This window comes from Leucopleurus acutus (assembly GCF_964270905.1).
Source record: "Leucopleurus acutus genome assembly, chromosome: 3".
NCBI classification, from domain to species: Eukaryota; Metazoa; Chordata; class Mammalia; order Artiodactyla; family Delphinidae; genus Leucopleurus; species Leucopleurus acutus.
Window position 1 is genome coordinate 3,664,514 of NC_139145.1, and position 17,591 is coordinate 3,682,104.

A 17,591-nucleotide genomic window follows, 5' to 3' on the forward strand; every position below is an offset into this window, starting at 1 on the left:
GAAAAGTCCCTGTGCCCAGGGTGATGCAGCTTTATGCCTCCAGCAGCGAAGGGAAGTAGGGGCCCCCAGCCCCACGTGCCCAGCCAGGTGGGCACCAGCGCCAGATGCCAAGACTGTGTGGTTGCTTTTTAATTGTCTTATTTATTTAAAAATGAAAGAACATTTCACTTCTGCCCAGTTAGTCTGAAAGTTGGTCCCCTGGGGGATGACAAGAAAACAGCTGGCTTAGGGTCAGAGAGCAGCAGGACGGCTCCCCCCAGGAGCATCCTGGAGCCTGGCCTGATCCAGGGGAGACGTTGCTGGCTTCAGAAAAGCTGTGACCCCCGTGAGCCCCACCTTGTGCCCTGACGCCTCTTCTGATAAGAAGAGCAGTGGGTCTCAGAGCCACACTCCTCGTGGGGAGGGGAAGGTGGGAGCCAGGAGAGTCCTGGCCCTCCGGACTCTGCCCTGGCGCCTCAGCTGCCCTGCAAAGCCCTCTGAACGGGGCGACATCAGCCTGGGCAGAAAGTTAACAGCCCCCACCCCCCAAGAAAACCAGTACTGGGCCCTCATGGGGCCCAGCTCCTTCAGCGGAGATGAGGAAAAGCCACCCTCAAAGGGACTCCTGGTCACAGCTCACTGCGTGTCGCCTTGGCCACGATCACCAGCTTGGACAGCTCAGCCTTGAAGGCCCCGGGCCTGTGGGACACTGCAAAAGAAGAAACCCTTGGTCAGCCCTCGCCTCTGCAAATCCTCCGGGTCCTGAGCCGGGTGCGGGCAACGATGGGAGCAGTCTCCGAGTGGACTCCACAGGGAAAGGCCCCTGGCCCTGTATGTCTTACGGGTGAGGGATAGGAGAAAGGCGGGGAGGCTGTGGGCCTGTCCTGAGGGCAGTGGGAGGCCATGGGAGATGTCGACGTGGGAAGAGCCGTGGTCATTTTTGCCACACTGAGAATGGCTGGGGTTTGGAGGTTTGCACTGGCAAACATGTCTGATGCTCTTCGGGCAGGGTCAGGGAACCTGGCCGCCCCCTGCTCTGCACACCCAGCCTGCCCCCCACTCCCTGTCCATCCTCACCATCTATGCTCCCTGGAGCTCAGGGTCTGCAGCAACCCAATCCCCTCTGTCCTTGATCTCCACTCTAAACGGGCCCCTGCCCCCACCCGGAGGACCTGCGGGCAGGTCGGGCCGCCTTCCAGGCCCTCCTAAAAGCCCCGCTCGTGCCGCCCACTCCCCTCCCCTCTGGTGCCTGGTGACGTCCACGGCCACATGGGTTGCTCATCTCATCTCTCCCCCGTCCTTCAGGACCCTCAGGGCCCCCCGACTCGGCTCAGCCCCATGTTCACTGTCTCACTCACTCATCCCCCCTTGCTCTCGCACCCTGAGCCCCAACTCGGGTGCCTACCGCCCCTCTTTCTGCTCGGCATCTGGCCTGCATGGCTACAGCTGAATGGGGTCAGAGGCCACGGGGGTCTCGGGGCCCCAGGAGGTGACCCCCGCCTCCCGTGTCATGCATGCACAAGGTCCCGACTGCGCTGCTGGAAGCTGTCACGGAGCCCAGGACGGCCAGGCTGTGTAGGCGTCAGACCCCGCAGCCCCCTGCTCCCTGGCCTCCTATGGAGCTGAGTGTCGCTGAGTGTCCCAGGATGCAGCTCTCTGAGGACAGACTCTCATGCTCTCCGTTCTCTGCTAGGGATTGGGCAAGTGTGCCTGCCGCCCGTGAGCGAAGGGTGGTTTCTACACTTTCAAATAGCTTTAAGGAAGATCAAAGGAAAAATGGCATCCTGTGATATGACATTCACAGTTCAGTGTTCACGAAATAAAGTTTTATTAGAAGGCAGCCACCCCCATTCACTGACTAGTGGCTTATGGCTGACTTTGCCTTACGGGGTCTGGGTCGAGTTGTTTCAAAGGGGGCCCCAAAGCCGAAAATATTTACTAGGTGGCCCTTTGCGGAAGCCGTTTAGGGATGGCAGCCTCCTCTCACCACAGGGCCCCTGGATCGCCCTCTAGCGGGGGTCTTGTCCCCTCTCTCACCCCCTCCCTGCTTGAGAACCTAGATTCCGGCTCCACAAACCCCTCTACGTACCTGCTGTTTTGGTCACTTCAAATTCCTCGTTTTTCAGGGGCACATCGCTCTCTCTTTCAAAAGCAGCTTTCGACTGAAAGGGAACAAGTGGAAACTTTTCTAATGGGGAAGGAACACGGCTCGCTTTGCTTTGCAGAGCAGCAGAGACTAAAGCTGCCTGCTTCTGCTGAAGGGCCGCGAGATGCTTTTTTAAGCACATAAAAGAGAATCCGGCAGAAGCAGTGGGTTAATCCACTTAAGAGATTGTCAACTAGCTTAAAACGTCATGCCTTCCCTGCAAATCGAAGGGAATTTTTTTTTTTTAGTTAATTTATGGAAATGATACTAGCATGGCAGTCTCTTCTTGCATGTAATTTTTAAACAGCAGAATTGTGTCTTTTTCAAATCAGTAAAAATAACAGAGTTTCAAAGTAAGAAGGGACCCCAGAGAGCGATTAGTTAACAGTGTGATGGGCAGTCTGATGTGTCATTGGAGCAGCCACAGTCCCCGTTACGCGATCAGACCCTTGCTGGGGTTGCTGGGAGGGAATTTTGTAGATGTGACAGAGGCTCATCCTGAGCTGACTTTAAGTAAAAGAGATTATCCTCGGGGGCCTGGGCGGGCCTGATTCAATCAGGGGGAGGGCCTTCAGGGCAGAGCTGGGGCTTCCCTGGAGGAAACCCCCAAAGCCAGGCTCCCACAGTGGAGGCCGATTCCTGGCAGTGACTCTCTTAATGCCTGTCTCCTACTGGTTCTGCTTCTGGGACTGACAAGGTGATTTTCAAACTGTTTCTGACCCGGATGAAGAAGCAGGGGTGGGCTCTGCAGAGTGGCTGGGCTCTGGAGGGGCCATGGGGGTCAGGAGTGCAGCAGAAGGTGCTGGCTGGCCTGTGAACCACAGGTCACTGGAGCCAAGGGGCGTGGGGCCCTCCCGACACCAATGAGCTGCCCACCTGCCCCCTGGGCCAACCTCCGCCCTCGCTGCCCCTGTCCCAGGGCTGAGCCCCCTTGCCCCCGACTTCCTGTTGGCTTTGCCAGCAGGGGGCACTGGTGGGAGGCCGGCGGTCCTTACAGGTGGGAGGCCAGGTGTCTCTGGGGGTCAGCCAGGTTCCCCTCTGGGCACCGTAACCCTGGCCCCCCACGCCACCAGGCCTCCCTCTAAGGGCTTGGTGTCCCTCTCCTCATTCCCCCCCCCAACCCCCCGGGGTCTCCAAGTTGCAGTCCATGGTGGCCCAGCCAGGCGGCCACCCCATGTGCAGGTGACACTCACGTAGGCCATGCCGTACTCGATCTCAGCACCCCGCACCTCCACCTTGAACTGCGTAAAGTACAAGTAGGACTTGCCCTGGGGCCTGCGAAGAAAGGTCGGGCGACAGGGTCAGCCCAGGGCTGCATGCCCCCACCTGCTCTCCAACATGGGATCTGCTGCCAGGCATTTCTGGGAAGGACGGATGGGGCGCCCTCAATGTGATCCACTCTTTCCCCTTTGCCAGGATGCTCTTCCGACTCGTTGATGGACAAGCCTCTTTCCCCTTCTGGGTAGGAGCTGTTGTAGAACGGGGCCTCTCGCATCCACTCACAGAACACTTCCCATCCAGTGGACAACATCCCAGGTGTGCACTAGGGGTGAGGCCGGGCCACATCCCGGGGGTGAGAAGTATGGGGGTTAACTAGGAACGGCAGGGTGTCTGGGGCTGAGCATGTCCTTGGGGGGCCACTGGGTGGTCAGCTAAGAGGCTGCGGGCTGAGGACCCTGCTTTGGGCCAGTGCGGCCTGGGTCTGTGCCCAGGTGGAGGGCTGGTGCTCACAAGCCTGTGTGAGACGGTGGTCTACTGGCGGGGAGATGCAGCCCTGATTACTAACCTGTAATTAGGGAATCCCCCACCCTGGCTCCTTGCCTCTGGGATGCTTCTCTCTGAGGCTGGGAAGGGGCACAGACAGGGTCTCCCCTCTCAGCGGGGATGATGGTAGCGTGTTGAGGACGCAGGGCTTCTGCCCCCACGAGAAGCTCCCCAACAATACTTGGTACTAAAACGCCTGCGGCTTGTAACGCATCGAGCAGGAGACGGGGATTCTGCGCCAACGCCTGCAAGCGTCTTCTTTAACTAAATGTCACTGTCGCTGCTCTCTGTGTCCCACTTCTTGATCCGTCCCCTATGTTGACCCCGGTCCCATGAGGGTGAGAACGCGGCTGGGACTTCTACGTCAGGCGCGTGGCAAATGCTTGAGAAATCTGTTCTGCTTGGGCGACACATTCCAGGCCGTGAGGCCCAGGAGAGAAGGGCCAGGAATTGGTGAAGCTCCATCACCCTCCGCCCCGTCAGAGGGCCCAACACCCCATTCTCGGGCTCATGGAGCTGGGCTCCAGGAAGTGGGATTATGAAAAGGGTGGGCACAGCGGGAGATGAAGCCCTTGAGCAAGGAATGTAACTGAGGTGACCATGAAGGGGGTGGCATCTGGGGAGCCCGGCCCCGCTCCCGGGGCTGCAGCCGCTGCCTAGACGCCACCTCCCAGTCCCCCCCGCCCCCCTTGGGCCTCAGTGTCAACGTGCTTCCCCGGGAGGCCCTCCTTGCCCTCAAGTCCCACACAGGACGGCACCCCCTCTCCCGCCTGCGACCCTCCAGGGGCGCAGGACACCGTCAGTATGGGTACCGCCCAGAACGAAGGTGTCTCGTCCGGGAGAAGCTCCCAACACCGGACCCTCGCTCACCTCCAGATGGTGCAGGTGAAGTGCTGCTGGTCTTCGCTGGTCCCCAGACTCATCTGCCACTTCTGGGGAGAGAGGACAGGCAGGTCAGTCCGGGACACACAGCCTCGCCATCATTATATGTCTGTCCAAGCCCACGGCACACACCACACCAGGAGTGAACCCTGATGGCAACTCTGGACTTGGGGTGATGACGTGTCCGTGTAGGTTCATCAACGACTGTCACAAACGTCCCACTCTGGTGGGCGATGGTTGGGGGGCAGGGGTATACAGGAAATCTCTGTGCCTTCCGCTCCATTTTGCTGTAAAAAATAAAGTCTACTGGGAAAGATAAAAACAAAAATAAAAGAAGGAAAGACAATACACCCATGCTTGCTTGCATAAGCACAGAGCAGTCCTCAGAGAAGATGCAAGATTTTAATAACCCCGGTTACATGTAGGACGTGGGTGGGAACTGGGCCGACAGAAGGCGCTGGAGAGCTTTTTATGTTTTTTTCTTTTTGAATGACGTGTGTTAGCTTTTTTATTTTTATTTTTTTGGCCACACGGCATGCGGGATCTTAGCTCCCCAACCAGGGATCGAACCCATGCCCCCTGCAGTGGAAACGTGGAGTCCTAACCACTGGACCGCCAGGGAAGTCCCTGTGTTAGCTTTTTAAAAAAATTAAATTAAAAAAAATTTTTTAATGGTTCCAAAACACACCGCTACCAGTTTATTCTCATTTTCAGGGCCTCTGAAAATCCGGCCAAACGCAAGGTCTGGTGACCTGCAGCGTTTTTGCATTTTGCTAGGAAAATGAGAATGTCCCATCCTCTCCTGAGAGTAAAGGTGGAATCCAATTGCTGATCATCTGGTTAAATGCCAGAGCTTTTCCATTAATAGAAACAAGGCCATTTGTATGTTAATTACAATGGGAGTAAACGGTGACTTGGAAGTCTTTTGCCTGCAGCATGAAGGTAGAAGCCAATTACTCAGGTAGGGCAGGCAGGGCAAGGGGACCTGCCCAACACATTTATTTTCTATTTAAAAACTCCTGCCCACAGCTCCAGGCCTCTGAGCGCCTGGAAACAGTTTTACGCTGTGAAATATATCTGGGATGGTTTTCCATAGCTCTTAAAAGATTCATGAAAATGAGGCTTCTTTTTTTTTTTTTTTAATATTTATTTCTTTATTTATTTGGCTGTGCCGGGTCTTAGTTGGCATGCATGCAGGATCTAGTTCCCCGACCAGGGATCGGACCTGGGCCCCCCGGCATTGGGAGCTTGAAGTCTTAACCACTGGTCCACCAGGGAAGTCCCGAGGCAAACATTTAAACTTTTTTTTTTAAATTATGAAAGCAAACAAAATTTAAACCAAGAGCTTCTTAGCAATAGGGTCAACATCCCTCTGAGTGGTCTTGTTATATGAACTTGACCTTGGTCTCGAGGCCGCAGGCCGGGGTGGGCAGTAGGTGCCCTTGGTAAGGCTCAGGTTTTGGCATCAGACACTCACACGACAGTGTGTTTTGGGGCAGCCTGTTCAGCCCGAGCCTCTGTGACCTTCTCTGGGAGGCTAGGGGGCTCAGGATCTAAGTGGCTGGGTGTAATCGAGGGCAGGTAATTGGTAACCGCTATTATTTTTTATTAAGAGACAAGAAACAGATGGTGAAATGGACCCATTTCAGTGTCTGTTCTATGAGTTTTGACAAATGCACACACTGTGTATCCACCGTCCAATCAAGATACAGATCAGTTCCATCTTCCCAGTTATCTCTCCTCCATCCCTCTGGAGTCAACCCCTTCCTGCAAATTCCCGGTAACCACTGATCTGCTCTGTCCCCATAGTTGTGCCTTTGCAAAATGCCACCCGAGTGGAATCACACAGGACATGGTCTCCTGCGCTGGTCAGTCTCACTCAGCCTAACGCATATCAGATTCACCCATGTGGCTACACGTATATCAATAATTCACTTGCCTTTAACAGCTTTATTGAGAAACAGTTTACATAACATACAATATGGGGCTTCCCTGGTGGCGCAGTGGTTGAGAATCCTCCTGCCAATGCAGGGGACGTGGGTTCGAACCCTGGTCTGGGAAGATCCCACGTACCGCGGAGCAACTAAGCCCGCGTGCCACAACTACTGAGCCCGCGCGCCTAGAGCCTGTGCTCCACAACAATGAGAAGCCTGCACACCGCAATGAAGAGTAGGCCCCGCCTGCCGCAACGAGAAAGTCCGCGCACAGCAACGAAGACCCAGTGCAGCCAAAAATACATAAATAAATTTACATTAAAAAATAAAACATGTATAGACGATATGCTCTTTTAAAGTGCATGCTTCAATGCTACCTAGTATATTCAGAGCTGTGCAACCATCACCTGTATTTAATTCTCATCACCCCCCAAAGAAGTCCCATCCCCATGAGCAGGCATACCCCCATCTCCTCCCCCAGCCCAACAACCACGAACCCACTCTCTGTGTCTGTGGATCTGCCTGTTCTGGACGTTTCCTATCAATGGAATCACACACTCTGGGTCCTTCTGTGTCTGGCTTCTCTCACTGAGTATCGTGTTCTCAGGGTCCATACACGTTGTAGCGAGTGTCAGTGCTTCACCCCTTTTCATGGCTGACTGATGTTCCCATGTGTGAAGGGACCACACTGTATTTATCCATCATCAGCTGGGGGACACTTGGGTTGTTTCCACTTGTTGGCTATTATGAATCAGGCTGCTACGAACATTCACGTACAAGCTTTGTGTGGACATAAGTTTTCATTTCTAACGGGGAGATACCGAGGAGTGGAAGCATGGGGTTATATGTTTAACTTGATAAGAAAGGGCCAGTCTTCCCAAGTGGCCACATTCCCGGCAACCTTGGACGAGCTCTCTGGCCGCTCAGGATGCTGGCCGGCACTGAGATCATGAATAACGCTGTGCCTGCTGTCACCCGGCACGAGCCGGCCTCTCAGGTGACCCTCTGGAGAAACGAACCACTGTCAAAGCAGCCTGGCCTCCCACTCTCCCCAGGCCCAGCCTGCATCCCGGGCCCCCTGGGAGCCCAGACCACAGACCCATTTCCCCTCTGTTGACGATGGCTCTAGAGAAGTGCCACTTGGGCCTCTGGGGCTTCCGTTCCAGCTGCTCCGAGGGGCATCTTGGCAGGGCCCCCAAGTGTGGCCAAGCGGATCCCGGAGAACATCTTGGACGGCCCCTGCATGTTTGCTGAGAATCCGGCCGGCTGTTTGCTCCTAAGCGGGCGGCAGGCCAGCAGCCAGAGAGCCCGTGGGTCGCACCGCACGCACGCAGCTCTGCAGTCGGCCCGTGGTGTCTGGTGATCACAGTTCTAGGCTGGTGCTGCTGGAACAAGTGGGTGCTGGACGTGTCTGCTGGGCTCTTAGGTGTTTCCTTGAGGATGCCCGAAACGGCAGAATCAAGCCTGATGCTGGTTTTAGAATTTGTGACCCAGCCACCTTTCCAAGAGTGAGCCTAGCTCTCTCCCCCTACGCTGCAGTGGACTGTCCATCCCACGGGTCCCGTTAGGGAGGCGCGGGCGTTCTTTTCCGAGCTGCTGGTGACGCGGGGCATGTCCTGGCTCAGGGCGGCGGTCAGGGGCCTGCGCCTTGGGGACCTTGGTCACGTCCCAGCTGGGGGAGCCAGGGCAGTCTTCAGTCTCTGAGCCACCGTGTCCTCGTGTGTGAGGCGGGGATAAGGACAGCGTCCTGGGGTTCTGAAGAGGAAACGAGACGTGTATCTGTCTCAGCACATTGCGGGCCGCCCGACAAACACCAAGGCAATGGTGCTATCACAATTTTATTGTATAACGAATTGATCATCTGCACAACAAAGGAGGCATGGAAAGGGCTGACTGGGGGAGGAAGGCGCTTTGGGAAGGATCTGGAGCTCGTGGCAGGGCACAGCTGGACCAAGGGGCCTGGACCAAGGGAGAATGTTCCACCACTTGTCACCATCCCATAATGGAGTGGACCACCTGGAGAAGCAGCAAGGCCTGGAGGTGGGCAAGGAAGGGGCGGATGATCGCAGGATGCCTGCTGTCCTGGAGGCAGGCGGAAGGGTGGCGATGCTCCCCAGCAGAGCTGCCACCCCCGGTGATACCGCTGGGAAGGGTGTCACCAGGCGTTTGCTACATTTTGTTAAAATACTGTTGCTGGGGGACTTCCCTGGCGGTCCAGTGGTTAGGACTCCGCGCTTCCAATGCCGGGAGCGCCGGTTCAATCCCTGGTCGGGGAACTAAGGTCCCACATGCTACGTGGTGTGGCCAAAAAAATAAATAAATGACATAAAATACTGTTGCTCGGAATCATTTACTTTTACTTACAAACTGGAAATATGCAAAATAAGGAGTGCATTTCATGTCACTCTTGCCCAGTGGTTTTCACTTTTGTCCCCCAGCGCACACTGGGTGGGGCGGCTGCTGGTATCGAGTGGGTGGGGGCCAGAGAGGCTGCCCAGGACAGCCCCCCACAGAGAGCGACCCCGCCTCTAAAGTCAGCAGTGCCCGGTGGAGCAGGCGGACTCGCCCTCACCCATTTTTTTTTTTTTTTTTTTTGGTTTTGGCCGCACTGCCCGGCTTGCAGGATCTTAGTTCCCTGACCAGAGATCGAAACTGGGGCCACGGCAGCGAGAGCACCGAGTCCTAACCACTGGACCCAGGGAATTCCCGCTCTTGCCGATTTTAATGTGCTGCCCTAAGTCAGGGAGTTGGGGGGGAAGAGATGTACTCAGAACCAGGATGCTGGGAGGGGCAGGCACGTGGCAGGCAAACATGGAGCAGTCCCCAGGCAGCCTCCATCTCTGGGATTCTCCATTATTAGGGGACACAGTGCCATAGACTATTCTGAAAGGACAGTAGTGTTCCCTACAGTCTGAGGGTTGGGGAGGAAAGCACAATTTACGGGTACAAAAGATGCTTTATACTGACTTTCGCAGTGACAATTAATTCTTCCTTTTCAATTATCTTTCATTCTTTCTAACAACACGAGGAGAAAGTCTGTTTTGTGTCTCTTCTCAAACACGTGTGCTGCCCTCCCTTCAGACAGAACCAAGCGGCGGTGTCTAGCCAGAATTTAACAACAGTATTTTATCCTCAGAGTATTTATCTGTAATGGTGCATTACTGGCTGTAACAGTAATCTATTGCTGTGTGTATTCGTTTCCTGGGGCTGCTGGAACAAATCACCACAAATTTGGTAGCTTACAGCTGAAATCTGTTCTCTCACAGTCTAGAGGCCAGCAGTCCAAAAAAAAGGTGTGGGCAGGGCCGTGTTCCCTCTGGAGGCCCCAGGGGAGAATCCTTCCTACATCTTCCAGTTTCTGGTGGCTCCAGGTGTCCCTTGGCTTGTGGCCACATCACTCCACCTCTGCCTCCATCTTCACAAGGCCTTTTCCTCTGTGTGTCTTCTTTTTATCAAATCTCCCGTGTGTGTCTCTTATAAGGATGTGTGCCACTGGATTTAGGGCTCACCCGGGTAATCCAGGATAATCTGTTCATCTCAAGATCTTTAACTTAATTATATCTACAAAGACTTTTTCTTAAGTGTCACAGGTTCAAGGCATTAGGATGTGGACATATCTTTATGGGGGGGGCCTCATTCAACTCACTACACTGTGTGACAAATTACCACAAATTCAGTAGCATTAAAAGCTGTGCCGGACTTCCCTGGTGGCGCAGTGGTTAAGAACCCGCCTGCCAATGCAGGGGACAAGGGTTCGAGCCCTGGTCCGGGAAGATCCAACATGCCGCGGAGCAACTCAGCCTGTGCGTCACAACTACTGAGCCTGCGCTCTAGAGCCCGCGAGCCGCAACTACTGAGCCCACGTGCCACAACTACTGAAGCCTGCGCGCCTAGAGCCCGTGCTCCTCAACAAGAGAAGCCACCGCAATGAGAAACCCACGTACCGCAACAAAGAGTAGCCCCCACCCACCGCAACTAGAGAAAGCCCACGCGCAGCAACAAAGACCTGACGCGGCCAAAAATAAATATAAATAAATAAATAAAAAGCAATACCCATTCATTAGCTCACAATTCTGTAGGTTAGAAGTCCGGGCGTGGTGGGGCTGGGTTCTTTGCTCAGTCTCATAAGCTAACATCAAAGTGTCAGCCAGATTGTGTTCCCACCTGGAGCTCTGGGTCCTCTTCCATCTCATGTGGTTGCAGCAGAATTCATTCCTTGCAGTTGGAGGACTGAAGCCCTCATTTCCTTGCTGCCAGCTCGGGGCCGCTCTCAGCTCCTGGAGGCCACGTCCTCCCTCCCATGTGGTCCCTCAAAGCCAGCTGTGGTGCACTACATCCTTCTCGTGCTTCGAATCTCTCTTACCTCCTCTTCTGCCTCCAGCTGGAGAAAACAGCCAGCAAGGAACTAGGGACCTCAGTTTCACACCGAAAGGGACCGAATTCTGCTAACAACTGGAATGTGTCTGGACGAGGGTTCTCTCCAGAGCCTGCTGGTGAACACCCAGCCCAGCTGACACCTTGATTGTCGCTTTGTGAAGCATCCAGCTGAGCCGACCGGGACTTCTGACCTCCAGAACCGTGGGATAATAAATGGGTGTTGTTTTAAGCTGCTCAGTCTGTGATAATTTGTTACTCAGCACAGGAAATGAACAAAATACCCTAATAGAGACTCATGGGAATGGCAGAGTCACGTCTCACATCCCTCCTTCTGTCCAGACGTTTGTTCACTCCGTGGAATTATGAATGGAATCTGCCGTCATTATGTAACTTAAGCACTGTCTTTTATTGGTTAGGTAAGAATAGTCTGATGTCCAGTGTCCCCTAGAGAGCATCTCTGTATGACAATGGATATTGTCGTACTAAACCACCTAGAATTTTGAACAACTCACCTCATTGGTCCCTCCTTGAGATGCGTAGGTGAACACACAGGTATATTTGTCCTAGAGAATGGAAGGAAAAAAGAGTCTCAGTAGGAGATAATCGTTAGTGCTTGAAGTACAGGGTCTCAGGATGTCCTTCTGAGATCCAGAATCAAGAAGATCCTGCTTTTGAGTATCTGCACTCAGAGAAGGGAGGTGGAGCCAGATCCCTCTGGCCGATGTCCCTGGAGGCCAGCCCTGCAAGGCCTTCCAGTGTCTGCAGATCTGGAATTCCCACACCTGTCTCCCTACTTGGGAGATCCTGGGTAAGGACAAACAACCCAGATGGCTTCTGGGGGATGAAGACCAGGAAGGGGGAGGTCACACCCACCTCCAGCACCCACCCATCTAGGAACATGAACTTTGGAAAGAGGGGCACCTAGGGGCCCATCTCTGCTTCGCTGTGGACCTTGGACAAGTGCAAAACTTTCTGAGCCTCTGTTTCATCTGTAACATAGGCCTCACATAAAGAATTTGGCGGGCTTCCCTGGTGGCGCAGTGGTTGAGAGTCCGCCTGCCGATGCAGGGGACGCGGGTTCGTGCCCCGGGCCGGGAAGATCCCACATGCCGCGGAGTGGCTGGGCCCGTGAGCCATGGCCGCTGAGCCTGCGCATCCGGAGCCTGTGCTCCGCAACGGGAGAGGCCACAACAGTGAGAGGCCCGCGTACCGCAAAAAAAAAAAAAAAAAAAAAAGAATTTGGCACAATATCCTTTGGTTATAAGGAAGTACTCAACAAATAGTGATGATTGATATCGTTGTTACAGGCAGGGAAAAGGAGACTGGGAGAGGACGTGACTTCTCCAATAAGCTAGGGACGGGCTAGACTAGACCCAGGCCTGTTACCTCCAGGTAAGGAGGGCCTGGCCCCACATTTCAATGAAAAAGACGGGGGGACCTTGTGCAATGGAAGGAAAGAGCAACGCCTGTCCACTTCCTCCCTAGTAGTAGAGCTAGTCAGAGCTACAGCGGGACGACCTTCTGCAGGCCCTGGAGGCATAGGCCCATCAGCCTCCAGCTCCCCTCTCCCCATCTCTGGGCCCGTCCTGCTCTCCAACAGCGAGGGAGTTACCTGGGTCTGGGGGATAAGGCTGCTTGGGCACGCTGGGCATGAGACAGGAATTAGAGACGAGGCTAGCGACCCAGCCTTCCCAAAGCCGCCAGCCCCCAGGAGCCCCGCCTCCCTTCTTAGTTCTGTCAGGCCTCGCTACCAAGTCCCGCCCTCCATCCTCAGGCCCTACCCCCGCCGGTCCGCGACCCCTCAGGCCCCGCCCCCTCCGGTCCGTTTCCCCCCATCCCCCCCAGACCCCGCCCCGCCGGTCCGCGCCCCCTCCCCAGGCCCTGCCTACGCCTGCACCATTGCTCAAGCCCCCGGGGTGGCTGAGGCACATACCCCAGGGCCCACGTTCTGGGAGAAGGAGTGCACCACGCCGCCGGGCCGCACGTCAAAGGCCACCGTCGTGGGCTCAGACACCGCCCGTGCCGGCCTCAGCGCCACGGCCACCAGGAGCAGCGCGGCCCACAAGCTCACGGCGCCGCCGCCGCTATTCCTTGTACTGCTGGGCGCCGCCATCTTGGGATCAGGTTCGCTGGGCAGGGGCGACGGACGGAGCGCGGCGAGGGACAAGTGGGGCGTCCGCCGGAGGCCCCGTCAGCGTCGACACGACCACGTGATCCGGAGCGCCCCGCCCCTCCGGCCCGGGCCGCCATCTTGGGGCGGGGCTTGGAAGTACAGAGAGGGTACTGGGGGGTGTGTGAAATTGGAACAGGTTCCTTGGTTTAGGGTCCGTTCGTCCCTCACTAGGCAAGGGATTGACCCTTCAGTTCCAACAGTTCGTACACGTACAAGGAGTGAAGTAAATAAAAGACCACCAATAATATTCAGATTAATACATGTAGGCAGAATGAGGGAAATGACAGATCACCGTTGAGCAAACACCTCATGATTGTTACAGCCAAGATCCGTGGATCGCTGCTGAAAACTGGTGGGGGAAACGTATTGTGAGAAACAGGATATTTGCGTTGTCTCAAAGTATTTCCCCCCCAAGATACATATTAGTTACAAAGGGAAAGTAGTAATTTTACAGTAGTGACACCATCTTTAGCCTAGTGATCAAGTCAACGTCGCTAAAAATGAGACAGTGACACCATGGAGCCGCCAACGGGATGCAGAGAAGGACATTCTCAGTGGCACCTCTGTGGAATTCCTGTCCAAAATGGACGACCTCAGTTTAATCAAAGCAAATACCAAATGAACCCAAGTTGAGAGACATTCTACCAGGATAACTGGCAGTACTCTTTAAAAGTGTCAGGAAAGGGCTTCCCTGGTGGCGCAGTGGTTGAGAGTCCGCCTGCCGATGCAGGGGACACGAGTTCGTGCCCTGGTCCGGGAAGATCCCACGTGCCGCGGAGCAGCTGGGCCCGTGAGCCATGGCCACTGAGCCTGCGCGTCCGGAGCCTGTGCTCCGCAACGGGAGAGGCCACAACAGTGAGAGGCCCGCGTACCGCAAAAAAAAAAAAGTATCAGGAAAGACAAAGACTGTGGAACCATCACAGAGTGAGGAGACCAAGACATGGAAAGGAAATGTGGGCTCCTGGATTGGATCCTTGCCTTAGTCTGGGCTGTTATAACAAAGTCCCACAGACTGGCTGGCTTAAACAACACACGTTTATTTCTCACAGATCTGGAGGCTAGAAATTCAAGATCAAGGCTCTGGCAGAATTGGTGTCTGGTGAGAGCCCATTTCCTGGTTCACACACTCCATCTTGCTATGTCCTTACATTATGGAGGAAGAGAGGGAGCTCTCTAGGGTCCCTTTATGAAGACACTAATCCCATTCATGAGGGCTCCACCCTCATGACTTAATCATTTCCCAAAGACCCCCACCTCCTCATGCCATCACACTGGGTGTTAGGGTTCAACATGAATTTGGGGGCAGAGGACACAAACAATCCGGGACCAGAAAAATGACATTAGAGGGAGAAATGGTGAAATCCAAATAAGTTCTGTATATTAGATAAAAGGATTGTACTGATGTTAATTTCCTGGCTTCAATAACCTGGCTTGTACCATAGTGATGTAAGATGTTCACATTAGGGGAAGCTGGGTGAAGGGCATTAGGGAACTCCACTATTTCTGCAGAAATAGCTCCCTCTTTGCAGTTGGCTGCTGTGGACCTGTTAGGAATTGGCTCCATAAATTGGAGGCCGGCAGACCTATTCTGTGTTAAACACAGCAGGATTCCATTATATCTCCATATCCTCAGCGCTGTGTTTGACCAGCCTGTCACTATGAAGGATTCAGTTAGTGGCCAAGCGCGTTTGCTAACAAGGTATTTCAGTTGTGAGTGGTCTTGAGTTTCCTACTCAAAGAGGGGTAGGTGTGTGTCTGTGTTTTCAGAAAGACTGAGCCCCAAGCCTCTTGTTTCTCCGTTTTCCTTTTTGCCTCCAAAAAACAAACAAAAAACTGAAGGGATTAAAAGAAAAAAACCCATCATTCCCAAGATCCTGCTTTTTGATCATGACATGAAATCTAGCAGTCATAAAGGAAGAAAAGATTTGATAACACAGGTATCACGACTTTTCTCTCCATGGTCAGGACGCCATAAACAGGGTGGGTGAGGACATAATAAAGAGGATGCATGAAGGAGCTCCTTTGTGGTGAATAAACAGCTTTTTTTTTTTCTTTTTTTTGGCCGCAGGGCATTTGAGATCCTGGTTCTACGACCAGGGATCAAACCTGGGCCCCCTGAAGTGGAAGCACAGAGTCTTAACCACCTGACCCACCGGGGAAGTCCCCAACAGCTCTGTATTTTGACTGTGGTGGTGGTTCTAGGAATCTGTACAGGTGACAGCGTGGAACAGACCTACACACACACAAATGAGTGCATGTGAAAGCTGATAAAATCTGAATAAGGTCTAGAGTCTAGTTAATTGCGTCGTATTCACATCAGTTTCTTGGTGTGACAGTGTGCTGGGGTTAAGTAAGTTGTAAGCTGCGTGAATGAAGGGTACACGGGACTCTGCACTGTTTTTGCAACTTCTCATGTGTCTATAGTTGATTTAAAAAAAAAAAAAAGAAAGAAAGAAAGAGGCTTCCCTGGTGGTCCAGTGGTTGGGACTCCGTGCTTCCGCTGAGGGGGGCATGGGTTTGGTCCCTGGTTGGGGACCTAGGATCCAGCATGCCTCGAGGTACGGCCAAAAACACAAAACAAAACACTATACAGCATTATAAATCAACTATACTTCAATTTAAAAAATAGAGAATTTTAAAAATACCATAAACATGTTTGAAAAGCAAATGACAAACTGGGAAAGTATCTGCAAACGATATGAAACGGGTTTTTATGTCCATTGCTTATGGGTTCTTGCCAGTTAGGGAAGAGCTGAGCACTTCCACCAAGAAAGGACTCGAGCATGTACATGGGCGACCTGAAACAGAGTGGGAACCCTCCCTCAGATGGAAATCCCACCAGTGGTGGAGAAAACAAGTGGTCCTCTATCAACCATGAAGAAAACAAAGGTTTCTTAAACTGCCACCTCCAAGACCAAGACCTTCTGCCAGCAGACACTTGTCCTTTTGTAGCTGCCCGTCACCCATCCTCCCATGTCCCTCCCCAGGCCTTGTTGTCCAGGCAGGAATACAACTGACTGAAGTTTGACTGATGGATGCTGAGTACTGACCGAGGGACGTAGGGGTAGTAAGTTCTGATGAAGAGCTCCTGCTTGAGGGGCTTCCTGGTGGTCCAGTGGTTAAGACTCCACACTTCCAGTGCAGGGAGTGTGGGTTCGATCCCTGGTTGGGGAACTAAAATCCCGAATGCTGTGAGGCACATCCCGCCCCACCCCCACCCCCCACCCCCCAAAAGTTCCTGCTTGAGACAATTGCAGGGCGTGGGCTGCCAAGCCTCAGGGGGCAACCCCAGTGCCCCCTTTCTCACCAGCTTCTGTCATTCTGTGACTTGTGACTAGCTGCCTCTCCACTTTCTTTCACAGCGGATTAAGGGCAAGACATCTTCTTGTTCCTGAGATGATTTTAAACATTCACTGGCTGAGATTCCTACCAATAAAACTGTTTGAGATCAACCACACAGTTCAATTTGCAACGTGTATGACCATGGACTGATTTCCTTCATATATAAAGAGTGTCTACAAATCAGTGAGGTCAATAGATCAAAAGAAAGGTGGGCAGGGCTTCCCTCGTGGCACAGTGGTTGAGAGCCCGCCTGCCGATGCAGGGGACACGGGTTCGCGCCCCGGTCCGGGAAGATCCCACATGCCGCGGAGCGGCTGGGCCTGTGAGCCATGGCTGCTGAACCTGCGCGTCCGGAGCCTGTGCTCCACAACGGGAGAGGCCGCAACAGTGAAAGGCCCACGTACCGCAAAAAAAAAAAAAAAAGTGTGTACACTGAGGCATTCTTTAGAAGGTAATTTGCAATATTCTTCAAAATTAAAAATGAATATGCCTTTTTATAATTCTAGGAATTTACCCTATACACTCAGACATATGCCCCAACCATGTACAAGGCTGTTTGTTGTAGGATCCTTTATACCCAGGGGTTTGGTCAGTTACAGCCTGTGGGCCAAATCTGGCCGGCTGTGTGGCTTTGTAAATAAAGTTTTATTGGCACACAGCCACGCCCACTCATTCACACATCACCCGCGGCTGCTTTTGAACTGCAAGGGCTAGAGTTGAGCGGTTGCAACAGAGACTGCCTGGCCTACAAAGCCTGAAATATTTACTATCTGGCCCTTGACAAAGTCTGTTGATTTATACGAAAAGCCCAGAATAATCTATGTTATCCCTTGATAGGCGCCTGGCAAAATAAATTGTGGCACATTCACAGGGCAGAACAGAGGGCAGGTATTAAAAAGAGAGACTGGGGAGGGGTTACCTCTCGGGAGGGAGGGCGTATTTTTCCTCTATATTCTTTTGTACTAGTTTGTTTTATTCTTTAAGCCATTAAAAA

General features: G+C 53.4%; 1 protein-coding gene across 1 annotated transcript; it reads right to left on the bottom strand.

The window, feature by feature from the left end:
- Positions 1–130: 130 nt before the first annotated feature.
- Positions 131–13,207, bottom strand: MYDGF (myeloid derived growth factor). The gene is made up of 6 exons (XM_082837458.1): positions 13,016–13,207; positions 11,595–11,645; positions 4,760–4,821; positions 3,319–3,400; positions 2,069–2,141; positions 131–688 (listed from the first exon to the last, which is right to left on the bottom strand). Exons 1-6 carry the CDS (start codon positions 13,193–13,195, stop codon positions 609–611), a joined length of 528 nt encoding a protein of 175 aa, XP_082693584.1. The 5' UTR covers positions 13,196–13,207; the 3' UTR covers positions 131–608.
- Positions 13,208–17,591: the final 4,384 nt, after the last annotated feature.

Coding starts and splice junctions, on each gene's coding strand:
- MYDGF (XM_082837458.1), bottom strand. CDS start 13,195: ATGGCGGCGCCCAGCAGTACAAGGAATAGCGGCGGCGGCGCCGTGAGC. Junction 4,822..11,594: donor CTCAAGGAGGGACCAATGAG/GTGAGTTGTTCA, acceptor CTCTCTCCCCAG/AAGTGGCAGATGAGTCTGGG. Junction 3,401..4,759: donor TTCACCTGCACCATCTGGAG/GTGAGCGAGGGT, acceptor CTTTCTTCGCAG/GCCCCAGGGCAAGTCCTACT.